At 44.9% G+C, this 24,030-nt stretch overlaps 1 protein-coding gene across 3 annotated transcripts in view; it reads right to left on the bottom strand.

The window, feature by feature from the left end:
- SH3KBP1 (SH3 domain containing kinase binding protein 1) overlaps positions 1-18,456 on the bottom strand; it is a 404,653-nt gene extending 386,197 nt beyond the window's left edge. For 2 of the 3 annotated variants that reach the window (XM_077145717.1, XM_077145712.1), the window contains exon 1: positions 18,358-18,450. In XM_077145717.1, the coding sequence (XP_077001832.1) occupies positions 18,358-18,361 (4 nt within the window). In that variant the 5' untranslated portion in view covers positions 18,362-18,450. Of the gene's footprint in view, positions 1-18,357 lie in introns of all 3 variants that reach the window. The other variant, XM_077145714.1, reaches the window with a different exon arrangement.
- Positions 18,457-24,030: the final 5,574 nt, after the last annotated feature.

The following is a 24,030-nucleotide window of genomic DNA, read 5'->3' as shown; positions in this document are numbered from 1 at the left end:
CTGGAAATCCAACAGGTATTGGGAAAGGCAAGTTTGAGGATTGCATCTACATGCATTAAACTGTGGTGAGGGGGTCTTCACAGATGAGAGGGCTTTGGCCATACTGTGCCAGTGTGGCTTTTGTTTTTCCTTTTTAACACATTCAGGCCCCTACTATGTGCCAGGATCCTAACTCACACTGTCATTTAACCCTAGCAAGGCGACATGCTGTTAACACCCCTGAGGAAACTACAAATAAGATAGCTGGAAATGTCCTTTGCAAAAGGAATGTGGCACATACAAGACTGATGTATGAAATGTTCATTCATGAGAAAGGATGTAGGATTCAAAAATATGGTTTGCTTTTGTGATTATTTAGATATTTCAAACCCAAGAGTCACAAAACATGAGAACACAAAGTCCTGTCTTCAGCCTGACGTTCACCAGCTCTGACAACTTAATATTTTTAAATCATAGCCACAGTCATGAGATTTGCAAAAAATGCCAGAGTATGATGCAGCAGAGACTAATAATTGTTTCCCCTTCTACTTTTTAGAAATAGAATGTCCTTCCCAGACAGAATAATGGACCCCTCAAAGATGTTTACTTCCTGATCCCCAGAACCTGTGAACACATTTTCTACCATGGCAATGGGGATTTTGCATATGTGAGTAAGTTTGGGATCAGGAGAAAGGGAGATTGTCCTGGATTATCCAGCTGGGCTCAATACAAGGACAAGGGTCCTTATAAGGGAAACAGAGAGGCACAAGGGTCAGAGTCAGAGAAGGAAATGTGATGACAAAAGCAGAGGTTGGCATGATACAGGGCCACGAGCCAACAAATGCAAGAAGTCTAGAAGTGAAATTGTCAAGGAAACGGATTCTCCCCCTGGAGTTTCCAGAAGGGACACAGCCCTGCCAGTCCATTTTGGAATCTGACCTTCAGAAGTGTTAGAAAACAAATTTGTGCTTTTTTAAGCCACTAAGGTTATGGCAATTTGTTACAGCAGCAATAGCAAACTAAAACATACACACACTCTCTCTCACACACACATACTCTCTCAGGCACACACACCCTCTCTCTCACACACACACCCTCTCTCACACACACACACCCTAAGTCTTTGTCAGGCACATGCTGCCCAGTTGGAGATTACATTTTCCCAGACTTGCCTGCAGCGCCTACAGCTAGGCATGAGACTGTAGCTAAATTCTTGCCAATGGGGTGTGGGTGGAAGTGATGTGAGCAGTTTCCAGGTCACATCCTTAAAAGGGGGAAGCCGCTTATGCTCCACTTCGCTCTCCCCATGAGCTGGCAGGCAGACACGGTGCTGGTGAGCCAGCTCCAACCATGCCAACAAAGCAACGCCCTAGAAATGGTGGAGAAGCAACAAGAGAGAAGGAGCCTATCCCCGAGAGCCTTGTGGAGCAAAGTAATTCACCCACGCTGAAAAGTCCAACGGTCAGTAGGCAGTTGCCTGAGAGGGATACAGATATCTATGTCATCTGAACCACTCTATTTTGGGGTCCCTATGACAGCAGCAGTTCAGCCTATGTTCTACTACATCTAGGATACCAAATGTTGGTGGGAATGGGGAGCAGCAGAAACTTTACACCCTGGGAATACACATTTTGAAAGCCAATTTGGCATTCTCTTCTAAAGCTGAACATTTGCATATGCTCTCATTGAATGAATACATTATTTTCTTCATTCATTAGTTCATTCATTCGCCGGAATATATGCTGGTACAACCACTTTGGAAATCCAGCAATCCAAAACCCAGCAAAACCACACCCTACTACATACCTTTTAAAATTATATTTCACACATGTACCTAGATGTGGAACATGACAGGGACTCCATTCACAGTAACAAAAGAAACTGGAAGTAAGGCAAAAGTTCATCAATAGGAGAAAGGATAAAATGCAAAGTGGGAAATTCAAACAATGGAATACTATACAGTAAACATGAAGGAAGTACAATTAGAGACAGTAAGCAAGTCACAAGTCTATTTGCAGTTTGGATCCCACTTTTATAAAATGAAAATAAGCCAAACCAGGTAATATGTTTTTAAGGGATAGATATATACATGATAAAGCTATTTCTTAAAAGGGAAATGGAAAAACAAAATATGATCTATACATATAACAGAAAACTGTTCAGTCCCAAAAAGGAATGAAGCTCTGATACATGCTACTACATGGATGAACTTTGAAAACATTTCACTGAATGAAAGAAGCCAGTCACAAAGACTATATATTGCATGAACCCATTTATATGAAATGTCCAGAATAGGCAAATCCAGAGACAGAATGCAGATCAGTGGTTGCTGGGGACCAAAGGAATGAGAGTGACTGCTTGATGGGTATGGGGTCTCCTTCGGGGGTAATAAAAATATTCTGGAACTAGATAGAAATGAATGTCCTAAATGCTACTAAATTGTTCACTTTAAAATGGTGAATTTTATGTTAGGTGAAATTTACCTCACTAAAAACATTAAATATACCAATAATTATGGTGATTTTTTTAAAAGGAAGAGAAAGATAATTTTTAGTAACAAAAAAGACTCATGATGGCTATTCCTCTAGGGAAGGCAGAGCTATGGGTTGGAGACAAAGCACACAGGGTTGTAAGGAATTCTTATATTGAGGGATGGGTTCACATATACATTCTGTAATGGTGCTGGGTGCTGTACACAGGACATAGAGTCCCTGTATCCAGTATATCATCTTTCTGAACTGATTTTTTGTTTGTTTGTTTGTTTGTTTGCATGGGCAGGCACTAAGAATCGAACCGAGGTCTCCGGCATGGCAGGCAAGAACTCTGCCACTGAGCCACCGTGGCCTGCCCTGAACTGTTTTTTAACACACAGCAGTACATGATGGTAAAAGGCCTCCGAGCACGCTGTATGAGAAAGGATTCGCACAGTAGGTTGAAGAGAGAAAAAAGACGGGAAGAACCAAGTGACCTCTAAAGACCACGCCTCATATTGCAAGCAATAACTTCGTTTCTGAAACACACCATCATGCCTTCTGTTGGTGTTAATTTGAACTTTATTGGGTTAGTTTGTGCGTAATTTGTGAATGTTTCAGTTTTATAGTTGCAAATGAGCTAAAAGCAAAGGGAGTTTATATCTAGTTATATGCCTATGTATTGAAGCAGCATTATTATAAAAAATGTAAGACAAAAACAGGGATTCTTGGAAAATATTTTCCTTTCAAAGGGAACTTCCACATTACTCATTTGAGAAACACTGTTTTCTCTTGGTCTCCAGCAAGGAGGGAGATTCACAGACTGATTAAATGTTGTCTCAGAGAACAGTCTTCTAACTTGATGAGTGTTCTTAAAATTTAGGTCTTTCCATCTTTCTGGGTGGACTGAACTTGTTCAAACAAATACCCTTTGGTTTAACTGCTTATTTCATTATGTGGTTCATGAAATGACCACATCACAACTTCCCCTCAATTAGGGAAATGAAAGTTAACTAAAACTTATCATTGAGTGAAATTTTAGATTATCTTTGAGTTCCTCTGGTTATCAGATCTTATACTTAACAGGCACACGAAAACCACTTGTAGAATCCAATTGAATTCCAATATACAACAGTATCAGGTCAATGTCCTACAAATGTGAGGCGGGTTCTTTTCACCCTGCAAAAATTTAGCAAAGGGAGAAAGTATGATACATGTTAGCTACCAAAGCTTTCTAACATTTATCATGACTCTTAGAACTTTCACAGAAACTTGCTTCTTAGACAGCATCATAGATATTCAACTAATTTATTGTCAAGTATACAAATTTACATTTGGCACACTCAGCAGCTGTTTATGAAACTGATGCATCCAGAAGGCAAAGCTCTGTGATATTTCTTCCAGACTAGACCCTGGGGGTTCGAGCCACCTTTACTTGGTACCCTTGAAGCTAACAGCACAATTATTTTTTAGGGGAGTATAACACCATGATACAGAGCTAATCTAGGAAACCACAGGGGATGTACTTCAGCCCCAGCCTTTCCCTTGTCAGGACAGTATCTGGGTCCATATCCCAGCCAAATATCACCCTGGTGATAAGGACACAGCTTTCCCTATGGTGGTGGGAAACAAAGTTCCTTTCAATGCCAGTTAGATGGTGAAAGTGAAAAGAGAGAGGGAAGGGGAAAAGGTAGAAGAGAGAAGAAATCAAACCCCCAAGGATTTCACCTTCCATTGTGCATCTCCTACCATCTCATACCTGTACCCTAAGACAAGATTAACCATCTCAAAATGGTGCAATGAAAGTGCTTGTGGAATTAGAGAGCCCTGATTTGAATCTAACCCCACAACCTTAGGTAAGTTGTATAATTTTAGGTTGTATTTTTCTCAACTGTACAATGAGAGTTTACTTAGAGAGTTGATATGAGAATGAAAATAAAAACAAAGAGTTTTGGTGTGAGAATGAAAATAAAAATATGTCTAAAATGCTTAGCACAGTACCTTACACCTAGCAAATGTTCTATAAATAGTGATACTAGTAATGTTAATAATATAGTCATAGTTGTATTATCCTTTTGTTTTTATTATACATGATTATCTAAGCTTTTCACAATTCCTGTTTGCAATACTAATATAGTTTAATGGTTCTCATTCATTTCAAGACTGAAAGCAAAGATGTGTTCAAGAATATGAAGAATTAGAAGGCCTGTCTGCTTGAATTAGTTTCTATTCCTAATTTTGTTTTCTTAAAGTTAAAAAAAAAAAAGGCATAATGAAACAAGTAGTGCTTCAGAATATGTAAGCTCCACATGCAGTTTCCTTTAGTGGTGTCTCTCTGAATCTGTCTCTTGGTCTCTGTCTCTGTATGAGTATGTGTCTCTCCCTCCTCTCTGTCTCTCTCTCACACACACACAGACACACCAAGCACATACAGAAGAGATGACAGGCCATATGAGCACAAAGTCTCTTGAACTAAAGATGAAAGCCAAAACAAGATGGCAGATACCCTGCTGAACATGTAATAATCTCCCTTGGACTTAGCTCCTTTTCTTTCTCATCACCATGAGCCACTGCACTCATCTGAGAGTCTATGGAAACAAAGAATGAATATAAAATCTCACCCTGCCTACCACCTGGCTTCCTTATAGGATAAAAAGGAAAAACACATCCATCACAGCCTTATAATATCAAAATTATAAATGATCTAAATGCTCAAATGATGGAGAAATTTTTACATGAATTTGAGGTGAATGAACTCAAATATTCAGCTACTAAAAACAATGGTTTTGAGGATGGCTATGAAGTGAAAAAAATTAAGATGTACAATTATGTATATTATAACACATGCACATATATCCACAAATAGTAAAAAGCCTGGAAAAAAAATACAACAAAATAAAATAACAGGGGTTGCATTAGGTTATTGTACAGGGAGTCAATTTAAATTCTTCTCCTGCTTTCTATTTTCTAAACTCTATAATAAAGTCACTATGTATTTACTTAAGAACAATATCTTTAAAGAAAAGCCCTCAGAGGCAGAAGAAAGCCTGGGAGGGCTGCAGGCTGGTGAGGTCCCCTCCCACAGGGGCTATCCCACCCCTGGGTTCTTTCTGCCCTTGGGGACTGGACCAGCCCTTGCCACTGCACCCACAAGGCCCACATCCCCCAAAGGCTTCCTCCTCCCCAGGCGGACACATTCCCTCACCATTTCCTCATGTGACAATCTGGACTTTAGATTTCCTCATGTGACAATCTGCACCAAATTATACTTTCATTAGATGTATTAATTTGTATTGAGACGAGGAGATGGTGATCTGAGCTGAAAATCCTGAGGCACAAGGCAATACCATGTGGGAGAGGGTTTAAAGGGAGAAATAAGAAGAGAGGTGAGGGGGAGGTGAGGTAGAGAGGGGGTGTTGGTGGAGACAGGATTGCCAACAGAGGGGGTTCAGGGAAGAGAGCTAGCGTGCAGGAGAAACAATGGGAGAGATGGGATGGGTGAGAGAACCGGTGAGGGAAGAGTTTGAAGAAGAGAAAGTTGGTGGTTGAGAGGAAAAAAGGGATTAGGGAACAGACAGGGATAGGGAGGGGTGTGGGAAGAGAGAGGGAGGGCAAAGAGGAGGAGGAAGAAAAGGGGATTAGCAAGAAGAGGGGAGGAAGGGATGTGCAGGAAAAGAGATGTGAGACAAGGGGACAGAGGAGTGGGTAGAAGGAAGAAGAGGAGGTGTAGACAAAGGGTGGCAGAGGAAGGGTGGGGAAGAGACAGAGAAAGAAGCAATAAGGGAAAGACAGAACGAGGGAAAGAGGGGTGGGCAGAAAGGGACAACAAAGAGGGGCTGGGAGGATGGGGAGGAGAGAAAGTGCAGGAGTGAGGGCGGGTCAGGAGAGAGCAGATGGAGTGACAGAGTGTGGGTGAACAGTGAGGGTGTGAGGGGAGAGGGAGGAAGGAGAAGAGGAATTGGCGAGCCAAATCCAAAGAGGGATGAGTGAAAGGGAGAGGGGGGAGCAAAATTAAGAAAGCAGGGAGGGAAAGCAAGAGGTGTTGAGGGAAACTGAGTGGAGAGAATACAAGACACGTGGAGAGTAATGGAGAGGGGAAGGAAAGAAGGAGAAGAAAGGGTGGGAGAGAGGAGAGAGGCAGACACAGATCTTAGAGGAGAGCCCTGCCCCTCCTCTCTTTTCCCTGCCTCTTCTGCCTCGGAGAGGTGGGGCCATAACTTGCCAGGCCGGGACTGTTTTTCACAATATCTTCACCTCTTCCTCTATTTAAAACCCACAGGTTCCCTAAAAGGGCCAGACAATGTCACAACTGTACCCTTTCTCCACCAAGAACCTATCCAAGTGCCATCAAAGTCACACCCAGCCAAGGAGAAAAGAGAAACTTAGTTCCTTTACACAATTCAGAGTCTCAAAGGGTAAAAATAAACCTATTCCTCAGAAGCACAACTGTGCCCAGTACAGACAGGAACTCCTCCTCAGGGAGGTGCCATGAAAAGGACTCTGCAATGATGAAATGAACATTCTCACTCCCTATTTCCCAGGAGGGGCCACACTAATATCAATCGCCCCTTTGTCTAGGGAAAACCAGGAAAAATGAGCACACAGGGCTTCCCTATATTATGACTTATGGCTTTAAGCATCCTCATTTCCAGTCCCTGCCCCAGCGCGTGCCACCGCTGCATCTCCCCAGCAACTGTTTCAAGGGCTGGGGCCTCATCAGATGGTCACTGCACTGGAGCACCTAGAACCTGCTTGACGCTGATGGCATCTACATAAGGACTGGGCCTGAACACACCCCTTCCTCTGATGTGGGCATGTGGCAGCCACATGTGCAGCTGAGAGGGGACACCCACTCGGGAGGCTTGGTCTCTCAACCTCGGGATGCATGAGAGGTCCCTGTGACTCTACCATAAGACCCCCTTTTACAGGTTAGCTAGCTCTGCTTGTCTGTCACTGGAAAAAAGCCCTAGCTACACACATGAGGTGAAAGTAGGAAGGTAGCTACTAGCTCAGTGAAGAGCCAAAGTCTAGATAGGTTACGATGGAGGACAAGGGTTCTACCTGTTAGGAACCGAGGTCAGTTGCAAATCAGAAGAGCAGACTCCCCTAGGGAACTCTCTCAAAACAAACCTGTCCCTCCATCAAAATGGGATGGAAAAGACCGAGGCAAATGGTTCCACACCACATTCCCCAAGGAAAACACAAAATCGCTAACCAGACAGAGCTTCTCCTACCATCAATTAATCATAATGTAAAAAGTTAGGGAAAAAAATAACACAAATGTCTATCTATTTGGTATATGTTGAAAATCTCCCAGGAAAAATACACAAGACACAAAATATCAAGGGTCACTGGGTAGCTACAGGACAGGGATGGGAAGGAGAGATGCTTTACTGTAAACCCTTTTTCACCTAAATTTTGAATCATATTACTATATAATCTATTCCAAAACCTAAACTTCAAAAATAATTGTAAAAGTTCTGAAGCAAGTAATTGTAGTCTCCATCCCCAACAAAGAAAGAAATATAGTATGAACTGCTTCCCCTTTAAAATGTTTTCCTCCATTGGCAACCCCCCAACTTCCATTCTCCCCACCCCACCACCACATCCCCCTCTACCTCCCATTAAAGCCAATTACATACAGTACATCACAGGGTTGGCTTTCATCTATTTTCTGATGGTCAAAGGCAGCAATTAAGCTAAAAACCACCATCAATTAACCAACACTTCTGCCCAACCTGCCTTAGGTTTCAGTGATGAGCTAACTGAGAGACTGTATTTAGGTCATCTCTGTTCTCCATCTAATATTCTGTTGAAAACAAGGAAGCCGCAAAATACCACTAGTTAAGTGGTTAAAACTGTCCCATTTTGTTCAAGTTGTAGAATTGTGGGGCTTTTTTTAATGATCAAAATAGGAGAAAGACAAAACCCATTTACAAAGCCATTCGTGTCAAACGAGCTTCTTTCAGAAGCTACACATAAAACATTCAAGCAGAGGGTAGCACCCAGAACAGTCCTCAGAAGAAAATGGGGATCTGGCTAAGGGGAGGGGAGAGAGCAAAGCAAAGGAAGGCCTTTCCCAGTCCTCACCCAAAACAAGGTCCAAGCACCTCCTTTTAGCTCCAGGTATAAAAATAAGAACTAGTTGGAATAATTAGACAGGACACTAAGCTAATTAAAGACTTTTCACACAGGAGTGGGTGGATAAAACTAGTGCAGCCCCAGAGACCAGACCTAGAACATGGCCCCAAGTCCTCCAAGTCTAGAACAATCCAGAAGAATCCAGAAAAAATACAAGGCTGGTGTTTGCAGACTGACTGGTAAGAAGCTGACTTTTAAGGAAATGGTAATTTAAACTGTCTATACATGCTATATTAACCCTTGGGTACTTAAGGACTTGAATTTGTTATGCAAAAAGAGTAATTAATGAGCATTTAAATACTTATGGTATTTAATACAAGATACTGGGAGAAATAGCAGTACGAACTGAATAGCACTTCATCTTGTCACTCTCACACCTGGGGACAGACTGGACTCCTGCAGTGCCCTCCACCCCCAATCCCCTGGCCACTGGAAGGAAATAGTGGAGACCTTTATTGGGCTTTTCTTGCCAAGTGAATACTTTTCAGTTAGGGGAACTATCACAGGATATTTTTTTTGTTAGTGTTCTTTCTTCCTAAGCTAAATTTAAACAGTTTATCACTGCATTGAGGTCCACAAGCCACATTTTGCTTTGTGTCTCTAATGAAAACCATAGAACTGCCTGTAAAACATTTATTTATAAAATAACTATCAAGTTGAAAATCAAGCATTCATAGTCAACCAGGCTGCCACTGTACCTGGGCTAGCTGAAGGAATTTAAGCAAAGAAACCTGGAACTCCATCAACACCTCTTGTGTGAATTAGGCAGGTCAGTTTGGCATTGCAATGTTTTATTCCATGATCCAAATATTCTTAATGAATCCCAGGAATTGACAAGGAAGTTACCCAAGCAACTAACTCATACATGCTTCAGGACATAAAAGGAAATTCAAAATTTCCCCATGGATGAAAGTTACCAGGGAGGCACGTGGAAGGAGAGAACAAAGATGAAGTTCCTTCCGAAGGAAATATTGACCAAAAAAATTCAAGAGGTAAACAAACAAAACCATACTTTTCCTATGGTCCTTTTGGAAACTCAAATAGGATCATCCAAAGCAGCTGCAATGTCCAAAATCCCCCAGGGGGCAGGGATCCAATCTTCAGGTTGAAAACTTACTAAGGAAACACCCTGGAGAAAGCACCTCATTGGGGGAAGCAGCATCTGGGGTGCCCTGACTGGACGCCTGTTATAAGCTGGGCATGGCTGGTTCTTTTATATTGAAAGGCAGTCCAGTTCTGCTGCTAGCAGACCCTGTCACTTCACCTCTCTGAGCATGTTTCATTACCTGACGGTGTGGTGTAGGCATGACTGCCAAGGACACTTCCAACTCTTCAGTTCCAGGGGCTGATGTGTGGGTGACAAAAGGACCCATCACCCAGCATAGAAACACACCCCACTAGGAAGGCAAAACATTAAAGGAGCCAAACTTTGCAAGAAACAAGTGAACTTTGTGCCCCAAAGCCCTTACATCTCTGCAGGTTAACAATGCGGTATTGGCAGAAGAGGGGGCAACAGCTGTGTTAAGACACTTTCTCCCCAAAGAACAAAATGGTGAAAGAGCATGCCGAAGAGTCCTGCTCTCCAGTGACTTCTTGGATGAAGACTGAGGCTACAGAAGAAAACCTTATGCTCCAGGCCTGCTTATGATGAAGCAAGTAAACGGTCCTTCAACACTGTGTTACAAGCCTCTGCGGTGCCCTCAGAGCAGGCTTTCTCAACCTCAGCACAACTGACATTCTTTATTGTGGGAGCTGTCCTGGGCATCGTAAGATGTGTAGCACCATCCCTGGCCTCTACTCGCTAGATGCTACCCACTTCCCAGTTGTGACAAGCAAAAATGTACTCAGTGCCAAATGTCTGGGCCAGAATCACCCCTAGTTGAGACACACTGCCAAAGAGAATTTTCTATCCTGAAACTTGCATTCTTTGTTGAAGCCATTTCACACATGCGGCCTTACCCTCCTCATCTTCATCCACTGTGATGAAGCTCAGCAGACAGACCTTGTCAGCAAGCTCTTGCCAGGGAATTTTGCAGAATTTCACACACTCCTGGCAGCCCAGGGCCTCAGAGAAATGTGAGCAGTAACAGTACTCAAGCGAAAGGGTTACTCACTCATTCATTAACATATGGCACATACTCTATGCCAGGCAGTGAGCCAGGGCCATGGAGTTGGGGAGACCCAGTTGGAGACAAAGAAACACCAAGGTTGTTCAGCAACCTTTGGAACAGCCCCGAAAGATGACTAGAGGATGTGGCCATGAATAACGCCCCCCCTTCCCCCCAAAGATATCCATGTCCTAATCCCCGGAATATGGTGTGCATTACCTTACATGGCAAAAGGAATCTTGCAGATGTGATTATGTTAAGGATCTTGAGATGGGCAGATAATCCTAGATTATTCTAGGGGACCTGATGCAATCAAGGGTCCTTATAAGAGGGAAACAGGAGGGACAGGGTAAAAGAGAAGGTGATGTGACAACAGCAGAGGCTGGAGTGATATCAAGAATGAAGGAGTGTGGGTAGCCTCTAGAAGTTGGAAAAGGCAAAGAAATGGGCTCTCCTTTAGAGCTCCAGAGGGAGCATGGCCCTGATGACACACTGGCATCAGCCCTGTGAGACCCCTTGCAGACTTCTGATCTCCCGATAATAAATTTACATTGTTTTAAGCCACTAGATTGGTAATGAGTTGTCACGGCAGCAAGAGGAAACTAATATAGAAGAGTACAAGGCAGAGAAGAAAGTGAAATCCATTCCCCATCAAGGGAACTATGTAGGCAACAGCTCAGAGACCTGTCTGAGGATGAAATGAGAAAAGGTGTGTGGTAACTACTGGCTTCACTAAGGCAATCAGGATCTAAAGCATTTGCAAGAGTAGAAACATGGTGCCAATTTTAGAAACACTTGGGGCTTGACTTGAGATTGAAAGGGCCAGGAGAGAGGAAGGAAGAAGAGGCAAGGCAAATGGCAGGGTACCTATAAAAGTGACAAGAAAGATGGTGATGCCTTCAATGAAATGGAGAGTAAAAGAGGCAGGGGAGATATAGAAGAGACATGCTGAGTTTAGTTGGCAACATCCTAAGTTTGAGGTGTCTAAGACACACGTGGGTGACATTACCTAGAAGGTTAGAAATAATAATTAATTCAGCCAATATTAAATTTTCAGTTTACCACAGGTCAGGCATAGAAGCACACCAAAGACCAAGACAGAGGCAGTTCCTGCCGTCATGTCGCTTAATCAGGTAGGTCTCCAGCTCAGGACGGAGAGCAAGACTGAGGGAGAGACTTAGGCATCACCAATAGGGGACATCTGAATCAGCTAAACGTCTGAGAGTGCTCAAGGACCCACTTTCAATAGCAAGAGCACCAGAGGAGGATGGAGTGGAAGACCCAGCAAAGGAGGAAGGAGGAGCCATAAGAGAATTTGGGAGTAAATAGGGTTGTCCTAGAAGCCAAAGAGAAAAGTGTTTCATGGTCTCAAAAGCCACAGTTAAGTCAAAGATGCTGAGGCCTGAGACTGTGTACTTTGCGGTTAAGAGACTGAACATTCCTCCATTACAGTAGCATGAGCAGCTTTCAAAACATAATCAGGGCAAAGTCAGAGGACAGCAATCCTGATAAGAGAAGGCCAGGCTAAGCACGTAAAGACAGCCAGGAAATGAAGCCCTTGATCTAAAGGCTTGTTTTTATGACGCTTATTTCTATACTGGAGAGCTAAGCCTACCTATAGTTATGCCTAAGAGAAGCTCTTTTGTTGCTCAGATGTGGCCTCTCAAGTAAAAACATTCCTCCTCCCCCTATATGGGATATGAGTTCCAGAGATGAAAGTCTCCCTGGCAAAGTGGGAGATGACTCCCAGGGATGAGCCTAGCCCTGGCACGGTGGAATCAACATCTTCCTGACCAAAAGGGGGGGGGGGGGGGGAAATGTAACAACATAGGGTATCAGTGGCTGAGAGAGTTTAAATAGAGTCAAAAGGCTATTCTGAAGGCTATGCTTATGCAAGCTTCAGCTGGTATTGCTAATTACCAATTAGCAATTGCTTGCCAAACCCCAACCAAAACCATTCCTGTTAACCCTAAAGAACACCTAGGGCTCTATCTGAATACTAAAAAAAGTTTCATGCTCTAAGTTTACTTTCCAGAAACCTACAACCTCCAGAGGGTTCTTAGACCTGATAAGTTCTGAAACCCAGACGGGCCAGCCTCTCCAAGAATATCAACTAGTTCCAAACCCCTATCTCATATAATTGACACTACTTTCCAACATGAAAAAGTTAGAATGGGCAGAGCCCAAATACCCCTAAAGATTTAGAGAAGGATCAAAGGAGAAGGAGGAGTTAGAGAAGGTAGGATTTAACAAATGAGTATGACTGCTGAATCATTATATTGATATTTCTTTTGGTCTCCAGTGTCTTGGAGCAGTTAGAAGAAAAATCTCAAACTCTGAAATCTGTTCTATAACTACTTGTTACAATGTACTTTGAAATTTACTGCTTTTCTATATATGTTAAATTTCATAATAAAAAAAGTTAAAAAAAACAAGTAGCTGTTTTGAGAAACAGAGCAGTGAAGAAGAGAGGGAAAAAATAAATGCAAGGTATACCTTTAAGATGTCTTTAATAAAAATTTTAAGTCTAAATTTCAAAACAAGCATGGAATCTTTTCAAGGAGGCAGAGGGTGGTTAACTGCTAACACTAGGCTATCCAGGAGAAACCAGGAAAAGCCAAGTCCACTCTAAGGGCAGTATGGCAGGCATAATAATGGCCCCCCATAGCTGTCCAGGTCCTTTTCCCTGGAAGCTATGAAAATGTTACCTCACATGGCAAGGGAGAATAGAAGTAGCAGGTGGAATTAAGGTTGCTAATAGGCTGGTCTTGGATGAGGAGACAATCCTGGACTATCCAGGTGGGCCCAAATGGAATCACAAGGCTCCTTACTAACAAGACAGAGTCAGTGTCAGAGAGATGCAGGGAGAAAGAGTTCATCCATTGCTGGCTTTGAAGATGGCAGGGGTGGGGTCACAAATCAAGGAGTGCAGGCAGCCTCTCCAAGCTGGAAAAGACAAGGGAATGGATTCTCCCCTGGAGTCTCCAGAAGGAAGGCAGCCCTACTGACATCTTGATGTTGGTCCTGAGAAACCTGTGTGGAATTTCTGGGCTGCAGAACTGTAAGATAGTGGATTTATATTGTTTTAAGCCACCAGGTTTGTGGTAATTCGTTACCAGAGCAGTAGGATACAAATACCAAGTATGGAAAATCATAAACAAATATCAAAAACCCTTAGAATGCTAACAGCATAGTTTTTAAATCCCTTCTAAAGTGGAAAAGAGGGACAAGAAGGATCATGGGGAAAACCTGTGCCATACTCTGGCTAAGCTCCCTGGCTAAGGTCTCTAACGCCCGGGTGTTGGAGGTCTGGCTTGGACTGGATTCATGGAAGAATCACCATTGTGCTGTTTTCATAACTCCAGGAGAGGCTAGTTTTGAACTAGGCACATAGTTTTCTCCTGACCTGAGGTCACATGTCACTTCGAACAGCATTTTATTTTACGAACAGAGCGCCCCGTGTACTGCTGGGTGACTCGTGCTCTGGACCTCAACTTTTTGAGCTGCAGAGCAAGGGGCTTCCGTTACAGCAGTGGCTGTCAAACTTGAGAACACCTCATTACCACTGGTCGGCTTGTAAAAACAGAGAGCACCGGGCCCCACCCCTAGGGTTTGTGAGTCCCTAGGTCTGGGGTGGGGTCCAGGATTTGTATGTCTAACAGGCTCCCAGGGGAGGCTGATGCTGCTGGTCCAGGGAACACACTCTGGTTCTCAGCATCTTGCTCTGTTACTCTCTACCCCTTCGCCTGGCATAGCATTTGAGTTTGCTTGTCCATTTTGCTAAATGTTGAACAGCCCCCAACTAGAGCTAGCTGATATTAAGAAAGTAGCCACAGAATATACCTAGAAAGCCGTTCTCCTCATCTACCACCGCCTATCCCCTGCCCCCACTCATCACTTAGTTAACTGAGAAAGACAAAAGCAGCCCATGCCATCCAGGAGCTGGCCAGGCTGGCACAGCTGGACCTGGGTTTTCTCTTGAACGTAAATAAGTTCCCAGAGCACCAACATCAGACAAGGCCCCTCTGTCCAGGATGGGACGAGACAAAATCAAGACCACTCCGCAGTTGTGTCCAAAGATAGACAAAACATGAACCTTGTCTGAACCCCAAAAATGGCCAAATACCCCCAACCCTGGCTGATACAAGTGTGCTCCTTCTTCACCAATCACACCTTTAGCCTTACTCAAATCTTCCCTCCTCCTAAATCAGCTTTATTAAGACACCCCATCATAGAATGAGCCTGCTTCCTGACAGTATCCAATCCAGAGCAAAGCGTTGCTCCCTTAAACCCTCCCCAAGATCGCCTGACATAAGCCCCAATCCAATCTTAGGATAGGTCTTTTCTGACACCCCCTCACTGGGACAACCCATCGTTCTCTGTGGTGCGTCCTCCCTCATTGCAAGAAGTATACCTAGCTTGTTCAACCCCGGGTGTGTTCCTGGCGGCATGCGGCTGAACTGTGACAACTCCTACTCAACCTTCAGATTTCAGCTCAAACATAATCTCCCCAAAGAAACTAGCCTTAGCCCCTTTCTACTTCTCTTCCATGAGACCTACCCTGACTTATAATTACATATTGTCATGTGTACTGCATTAACATCTACCTCCTCCACTCAACTGAAAAAAGTCCAGGCCAGCAGGTCTGGCCAGCAGATCTGTTGTGCTCCTGTTCCTAGCAAAATGCTGGCACAAATAAATATTTGTTGGATGGATGGATAGATGGATAAACAGATGGGTGGATGAATAGTGGCTATTGTATGCAACATACTTTGATGAAAGAACGTCAGTAATGCAAAAAGAACTGAAGTGGTAAAGGGTCATGTATGATAAAGGTGGGAGCTTTTTCTTCCACTTCTAACTCAAGACTTATTTGTGGAAACCAACACATTACGTTCATTTCAGCTTTAATTTTGCATAAACCTGTCTATCCCCAATATAATACGTTCCTAGGAACAGTTCAACCTTTGTTGTTATGCTGGAATTCTTTAAATGGAAACCATTTGATGGGCCTGCAAACTTTTCACTTTCCACAGATGTGGGATGCGACAACATTTATGCAACTGTAATTATACGATGTCTGTGTCTGGCGTTAAAGGCATCTCCCCATAAGCTCTGCGGCCATGTTTCTGAGTAGCTTTTGTCAGGGGCCATTCACAACTAACCAGCCTCATTTCAGGGTTAGGGATTTGATGCCTTTCAGATTTTTCAGACCAAAGACTATATAACACAGTTTTATTGTGTTATCCATTGACAGAAAAAATCATTACCAGGCTAGACAGAATACAAATATATCAAACTGATAAAACTGGACAAATCTTCTGAAAACCAGAGAGACTTGGGGGATTGGGGAAGGGGAGCAGGCCTACGGGTGCACACATACCCCCCACTTCACAAACAGAACTGTTAGGACACTCCATCAGAAGACATACAGAATCAATCACAAAATACCTGTACTTTATCACCAAATATGCTGCTGAAGATATTTTATTTTTTAATTCATTTTGAAGATGTTTTAATACTGATGATTTTGAGCCACAAACTACAAGCATCTTAAATCTCACTACAAACACTTTTATGAATTAAATGACATTATTAATTTTAATCTTAGCGTCTCTAAGTATTAACACCTGAAATCAATCAATCAATCTCTGGCTTTTTTCCCTCTTAGTAATGATTACCGTATATATTTTAAAAAAAGCTTCACAGGACTATAAACTGCAGAAGCACTCTAATTTTCTTAGGAGGTTCTGAATAATGAAGACAGTTCAGACTTGAATGATAAACAGGTCTGTTTCTTCTTAAAGGGGACTCAGTCCTCTTCCTACTGAAATGTATAAAGCATAATTCATCATATGGTAGTCTGGCCACAGGATAAGACATTTGGATCTAAATTCTTTTTGTTTGTAACCCTTTTTGTGTCCTATCCAAAATCAAAGGTGATCAAAACAGCCTTTTTGTTTATGTCAGGAAAAATCGACCCATTATCAATGGGATTTGTAGTGTTCAGAATGAAAGTACATACTTCTCTTAATGACTTAATTCATCTCATCAGGGGCCAAAGCAAAACACGAGTATAAGCTAACTATTTTGTCTTTCACGGAGTGGGAGGATTTCAAACCCCTCTTTCATTCATTCATTCATTCAGCAATATTTATTTGGGGCCTGCTCTGTGCCAGGTCCCAAGGAAAACAGTGCTGAACAAAACAGACATGATCCCTATGGTGATGGAGCCTGGGGGGTGAGGGGGGAGATAAATGTCAAACAGACTCAAAAATATGTAATACTGCTATGAAAAAAACAAAAGGTGTTATATGAGAAAGGGGTAACAGAGAGGAGCTCATTTAGACTGGGGGAGGGTGGGAGAAGGGGCAAGGAACAGAGAAGGGTGCTGTGAAAAAAGTGATATTCAAGTTGAAAGGCCATCAGATCACCACCACTTTAAAGAAGGAAAGCTATTTTGGCAAATGACCCATAAAGGGGATTTTAACTTTGCCTGTCAACAACTGACTCGGCTAAGCCTCCCCTTTTCCAGCACATGCCTTCATAAGCATTCCTAGGACTGTTCACTTATCACGGTCTGACTGGTGAACCCAAATCCTATTATCTGAACACAGAAAGGACTCACTTTATTATGATTTATTATAATCTGTAGCCTTCCTATGCTTGGTCTAGGAATACCCAAAAAATCATCTGCCAGAGAGAGGCAGTCAAAGCAGTGACTGGATATCGGCAAGAATAAATACTACCTGGGCTGGACAAACGTTTAATAGCCCAGGTGACCACAAATCCTTTGCCCAGTAGAGTGCCAACTCCTCTGGACAGCAAGGTGGCTCCAATACTCCGGGTTCTAAACCCGATGGGACCCAGGGGGCCTAACCCTTAGTTGCCAACTTGGAACTAATGTTTGATCGGCAAATCAGGTCCGAGCCACCGTATCTAGTTCCCCGACCCTGCAGACTTAGGAGGACGGTGTGAGAAGTGGCCTTCCAGCATCACGGAGCCGAGAGTCCGCTCGGCTGAAGGCAGGAAGGCAATACGAGGGTCAGGGCCGGGAGGATGGAGGACGCGACAGGCGTTCAGGACCCCCGGCCAGCGCTCCGGGTCGGGCCCTGGGGCGTCTCCCGCTCCCTCCCCGCTCTGGTCAGCCCCGAGCACAGGCAACCCAGCCCCACTCCACCCCCGCCCGGGGCAGACGCCGCGCTACTCGCTTCCCTCGCCGCGGGGCCAGGTGGGCCCCGCGAGCTCAGAGCCGGGCAGAAGCCCCCCAGCTCTGCGTACCCGCGTCCGCAGCGCGGAAGAGTGTGTGGGGTGAGGGGGTCGGACGAGAAAATGGCCCAGGCAAAACCCTCCCCGCCCACCCGAAGGGCCAACCACACCCCCCGCATCCCTCAGCCCCAGCCTCCCCGGCCCGGCCCCCGCGATCCTCCGCCCAGGCCCCGCGGGGTTGCCGTCGGCACCGCGCGCGGGCCCGTCAGAAGAACGGGCACGAGTGGGAGTGAACCGGGGAGCGCGGGGCGGGCGAAGAGCGCCCCTGAGGTACCACCCGCAGGGGCCCTGCTCCCGGGGCGCCCTCCCCGGCCCCGTGGTCCTGGGACCCTTATGCCGCCCCCAGGCTGAGGTGGGCGTCGGGGCGCGGAAGGCGGCTCCTCACTCACCCATTGGCGTCGAGCCGGGCTGGGCCGCCGAGGCAGCTGGAAAGTTGGCGGAGGTGGCCGCGGGGGTCGGGGCGCGGGGGTCGGGGCGCGGCGGCGGCCGGGCCGGCTTCCTCCTCAGTGGCGGCGGCGGCGGCTCAGCGCCGCCCGCTGCTGCCTCTGCTGCCGCTGCTGCCGCTGCTGCCCCGGGGCGGCTCCTGCTGCTGCTGCATCGCGGCCCGCTGCGCCGGCTGCGCCGGGTTTCCTGCTCGCCACGAGTAGAAATTGCGAAAAAAAGAAGAAGAAAAAAGCGCCGCCCAGCCCAGCGCCCGGCAGCAGCGGCCGCGCCGCCCGCTCCGCCCCTCTTGGTCGCAACCGCCGCGGATGCTCCTGCGGCTCCTCCTGCCGGGGACGCGCGGCCTCCCGGGCGGGGGCGGGGGCGGGGGCGGGGCCAGAGGGGCGGGGCCGCCGGCGGACTGGCGCTGGGGTGGGGGGAGGAGCGTCCCTGTGGCCAAGGCTCCCGCGCCCTTTCCACCGCCCACCCGGCAGGACCTAGCTCCGCGTGGCCGCCCCCCACCCGCCGCGGTTCGGCTAACGCCCCGGGAAATGCCGCGAGACTCTTCGAGACCGGAGGAGAAGGGGGGGGACGTGACGGGGAGGGGGCGTGGGAGTGGAGGGGCTCGTGGGGAAGGGAGAGGAGGGAGGGGAAGCGGAGGGCGCGGCGAGAGGTGCTAGAGGGGAGGGGAGATCAGAGCAGGTGAGGGCCCAACACCTGGGGCGGCCCCGGGGCAGCCATTGGGTGTTGAGGGTAGTGGCTTGGAACCCCAGGGGCGGGGGTCGAGGCAACCCAGAGTAAGGCTTCATAGAGGGGGCTGTTGGGAGGGAACGAGAAGCGGTCCCTAAAGAGGGAGGTAAGCACTCGGTCCCTCCAGCGCGGTGAGGGGCTGGCAGGCCAGGTGGGAGGGCCGGGCGTCGGAGGTGGTGGGATGGAGGGGGAAAGACAGGAGAAGGGCACCTCCCCGAACGTCGCAGGGCCCCTCCTAAGCCCGCGCCCCCGCACCTGCGACAGGTGCAGTACCTGACTCTCTTCCTGCGCCCTGATGTTCCCAGGAACCCACTGGGGCATGGGCTGTCTCCCTCCCCACAGCAATCATCGTGCCGCATTGACCCATAGACCTGGGCAGCCCACCACAGACTGGGCGCTAAAATGAAAATGGAATTCATGGGCATTCATGAGCAGCTTTGGGTCCATTCACCACCACACCTTTCCCGGTAGATCCTCTGCCAGCGGCCAAATTCATTTATCCTCCCGTTATTTCCCTTTCCCTTTCCACCCTCTGGTGGTCAGAATAGACAGTGAAATAGATGGGAGACATTCAGGCAGCCCCTGAAAAATGGAGAAGGCTGAGTGTTAGTGGATCCACAGGTGACAAATAAAAGTTGACCTCTACTGAGTCGTTGAAATGGGAAACTTTATGTTGTATATGTTTCTGCAGTTTAAAAGAGAGAAAGATTAAAGAAACAAGGACAAATAAATGCAATTGCATAACCCTGGACTAGATCTGATATCACAGGAGAAAATGCCTAAAAGGACATATTTGGGACATATGTAAAAATTGGAATATAAACTGTAAGCTTTATATCAATGTTAAATTTCTTGAACTTGATAACTGTACTTAAGGTGGTCACATAAGTGAATATCCTTGTTCTTAGGAAATGCATGTGGAAGTATTAAGTGTTCAAGGAGCATGATGTATGCAACCTACTCTCAATTGTTTATAAAACGGATTGCTAGGTGGATAGTTAGAATGATACTGCAGATGGGGCACAATGTTAAAATTTGGTGGATCTGAGTACCTGGGTGGGTGGTATGTTAGACTTCCCTGTATGAGTTTATCATTTTTGCAACTGTCCCATACATTTGAAATTATTTCAAAATTGAAAGTTTTAAAAATATAAATCAGGGCAGGCCACGGTGGCTCAGCAGGCAGAGTTCTTACCTGCCATGCTGGAGCCCTGGGTTCAATTCCTGGTGCCTGCCCATGCAAAAAATAAATAAAAAGTAAATCAATAAATAACATTTAAAAGCTGACCTATACCAATATCGAACTGCCTCTACACCTCACCTAATATCAAAGGGGCATTTCTTGTAAATTGATTAGATCCTGGGATTTCTGTAAAAGATGTTCTTATAACTGTTTCATTAACTTTAAAAATTAAAAAAAAACAAAAAGCCACAAAACCTCAAAGTCAGGGTCTTACCAACAAGAGATCAGTAGCATCATCTTGCTAAATACTTTGCATGTGTGTTAGAGCATGCTGACCCACAGACTAATCAAGGGGCAGTCTCCTAGGGTGGGGCAGGGGCAGGTGATGAAACACAGAGATGAAGAATCTGAAGTAGAGCTGGGGGCAGGATTAAATGCTGAATTCTCACTGCTCCAGGCACCCAGGTGCCTCACTCTTTAGATGTCTTGGCCCATCACCGTCTGATCACAGCCATGAGGCCTTGTGATGTGATCTTATAATCGACAAATACAGACACTCAAAGAGACTGGAGGGGGCCCACTGTTACCGGCACTTTTTTTTTCCTTGACCCCCATCCAAAAAAACCTGGTGTTTTAGTTTTCTAAAGCTGCCAGAATGCAATATACCAGAAACGGAACAGCCTTTAAAAAGGGGAATTTATTAAGTTGCAAGCTTACAGTTATAAGGCCACGAAAATGTCCACACTAAGGCATCCAGGGAAAGATACCTTGATTCAAGAAAGGCCGATGGGTCCATAACATCTCTGTCAGCTGGGAAGGCACATGGTGACATCTACTAGCATCCTCTCCTGGCTTCTCATTTCATAAGGATTCCCCAGGGGTGTTTTCCTTCTGCATCTCCAAAGGTCTCTGACTGCATGGGCACTAAAGCTGTTTCCAAAACCGCTCCCTTTTAAAGGGCTCCAGTAAGTAGTAACTCCACCTTGAATGGGTGGAGACACATCTCCATGAAAACCATCTAATCAAAAGTTACCACCCACACTGGGTGGGTCACATTTCCATGGGAACTATGAAAAAGATCCCACCCAGCAATATTGAATAAGGATTAAAGGACATGGCTTTTCTGGGGTACATAATAGCTTCAAACCAGCACACGTGGCCTGGGATCATCTCAATTTCAGAAGACCAAGGTCATTGGGTCATCTCAACTCGCTCTCTGAAGAGACTGAGACCTGGACTTGTGGTGATCCAGCACCTGGGGTGCCGAGGATCCATGTCTTCCCAGAGCAATTGGACAAGAAGCCTCTGAGCGTTGGTGATGACACCCACCATGGCTGGAGTTCTTCAGACATTGCAGAGGGGAATACACCTAAAGCCAGCAGACTGGTGTATGAATTCTGTAGGGCTCAAAAAAAAAAATGAAAATGTCAGCAGCATGTCTTATGTCCTGCTTAGTTGCCTTATGTCCTATAGGACAGTTTTCTCGTTTATTTATTTTTTTCCAGCTTCACAGAGGTGACGACAGACCACTTGAATTTTTGTGACTTGTTTTGGCTCTGGTCTATTTCAGAAGCCTATCTTTTCCTTCTGTATCCCTACTCCTTAACCTGGGGAAGCTTCCTATATCAACAAACTTGTCAGTTTATCACAAAAGACTGAAAGCAAGATGTCACACTTTTTTTTTAAATTCCTGAGCTAACTATTTCAACTAACTAATTTCAAGGCCTTAACTAAGTTGTATTGATTCTATTCAAAACACTGCACCACTTTTTCACTTTAATCTTCTCTAAATTATAAAAATGGATTCCAGGGCCACAGTGGCTCAGCAGGCAGAGTTCTCAGCCTGCCATGCTGGAGACCCAGGTTCTTTTCCTAGTGCCTGCCCATGTTAAAAAAAAAAAAAAAAAAAAAAGGACTCTGCTGGTTTGAAAAACCCTAGAAAAGCCATGTTTTAATCCTAATCAATTGTGTGGAAGCAACAATTTCTTCTTATCCCTATTCAGTTCTATAGGTTGGAAACTTGATTGGGTTATCTCCAGAGATGTGACTCAATCAATTGTGGGTATTAAACTTGATTAGATGGAGGTGTGTCTCCCCCATTCTATGTGGATCTTGATTAGTTTACTGGGATCCTATAAAAGAGGAGACATTTTGGGGAGAATGCCTTTGGAGAACGATAACAGAGCCACAGCAGAGCCCAGCAGAGCCAGGAGGCCCAGAGAACCACAAAGTCCACCAGTCAGCGACCTTTGGAGATGAAGGAGAATGCCCCAGGGAAAGCTTCATGAAGCAAAAGGCCTGGAGAGGAAGCTAGCAGATGACACCATGTTCACCAAGTGCCTTTCCAGATGAGAGAGAAACTGACTGTGTTCGCTGTGTGCCTTTCCACTTGAGAGAGAAACCCTGAACTTCATCAGCCTTCTTGAATCAAGGTATCTTTCCCTAGATGTCTTAGATTGGACATTTCTATGGACTTGCTTTAATTGGGACATTTTCATGGTCTTAGAACTGTTAACTTGTAACTTATTAAATGCCCCTTTTTAAAAAGCCGTTCCATTTCTGATTTATTGCATACTGGCACCCAGCAAACTAGAACATGGACCTTCCATTTTTTAATTCACTTATTGTTTTGTTCTTTTGAATAATTGTTCCTAATTGTTCCTATTGTCCTTTCTTTTTTTTTCTTTCATTTCTTTGAGAAATTTTTGCTGAGCAGCAAAAGAGAGGTTAATATCGGGATTCAAATCCAGCTGCTGCTAAGAATGAATGTGTAATTCCTCATCCTGGCCTCCCTCTTACAAGAATATTTTTTAACAGAATCATTAGTGCAATATTTCAAATTATGTCTACTTACCTCATGAATATTTCTAGAGAAATACAATTGTATTTAATACAATTGAACTGAACTCCCTTTTCTACTAGACTAGACAATGCTTTCTGGGAATGGAGAGTAGCTGAGCTGTCACACTGAAAATGATATCACCCAACTTAAAAAGCACCACGTTGCTCAGTGGTAGTTAACATTTTTGGATAAAAATGGAAGGGGGTGAGCATCTGCCTTTCTAGCCTGTCATTCTTGTTCTAGGTACTCAGACCTGACAGCTGTAATTTGCACATAATGAATGATGCTTTGCTTTGATAACTTTTAATATAACGTCGTCTTTACATTAATATAAATTCCAATGCAGAGTGCTTTACCAAAGATGTTCATTATATAGTGCTTCCAATGAGGTTTGCTGAAGAATGTAAAACTCATGGTGCCAGAAATTAAGGAAGAGGCCAATGAGAATGATGGGGGCATCTCAAAAGGGCACAGGAACCGACCTGAAGACCTCTCACCTGAAGGCCAAAGCTGGAGCGATTTAAGCCACAAAATAAATAACAATAGTATGGGATTATGACCCAAAGAATGCAATCACAGCCTTTGAGTCCACACTGATATAAATAACCGATTAAATAAATAAATAAATAAATGGGGGTCAAGAGGCAACCCTTCCTTACAGAAGAATTCCGATTGGTAAAGGAGGGAAGAGAAAATTCACCATTAGAACAACACAGAAACCATGAATTAATGAAGGCACAACCCACCTAAAATTCTAAAATTAGTGGGTGAAGGTTTAAGGAGAAAGAGGTTATTTGTATAGTCTCATGGTATCCTCCCCCAAAATAAATATTTATTACTTGTAAAGAGGACACCAGTAACTTCCCA

Source organism: Tamandua tetradactyla, chromosome X (genome assembly GCF_023851605.1).
Source record: "Tamandua tetradactyla isolate mTamTet1 chromosome X, mTamTet1.pri, whole genome shotgun sequence".
NCBI classification, from domain to species: Eukaryota; Metazoa; Chordata; class Mammalia; order Pilosa; family Myrmecophagidae; genus Tamandua; species Tamandua tetradactyla.
The sequence above is the reverse complement of the archived record's forward strand: the minus strand, read 5'-3'. Positions and strand labels throughout refer to the sequence as shown.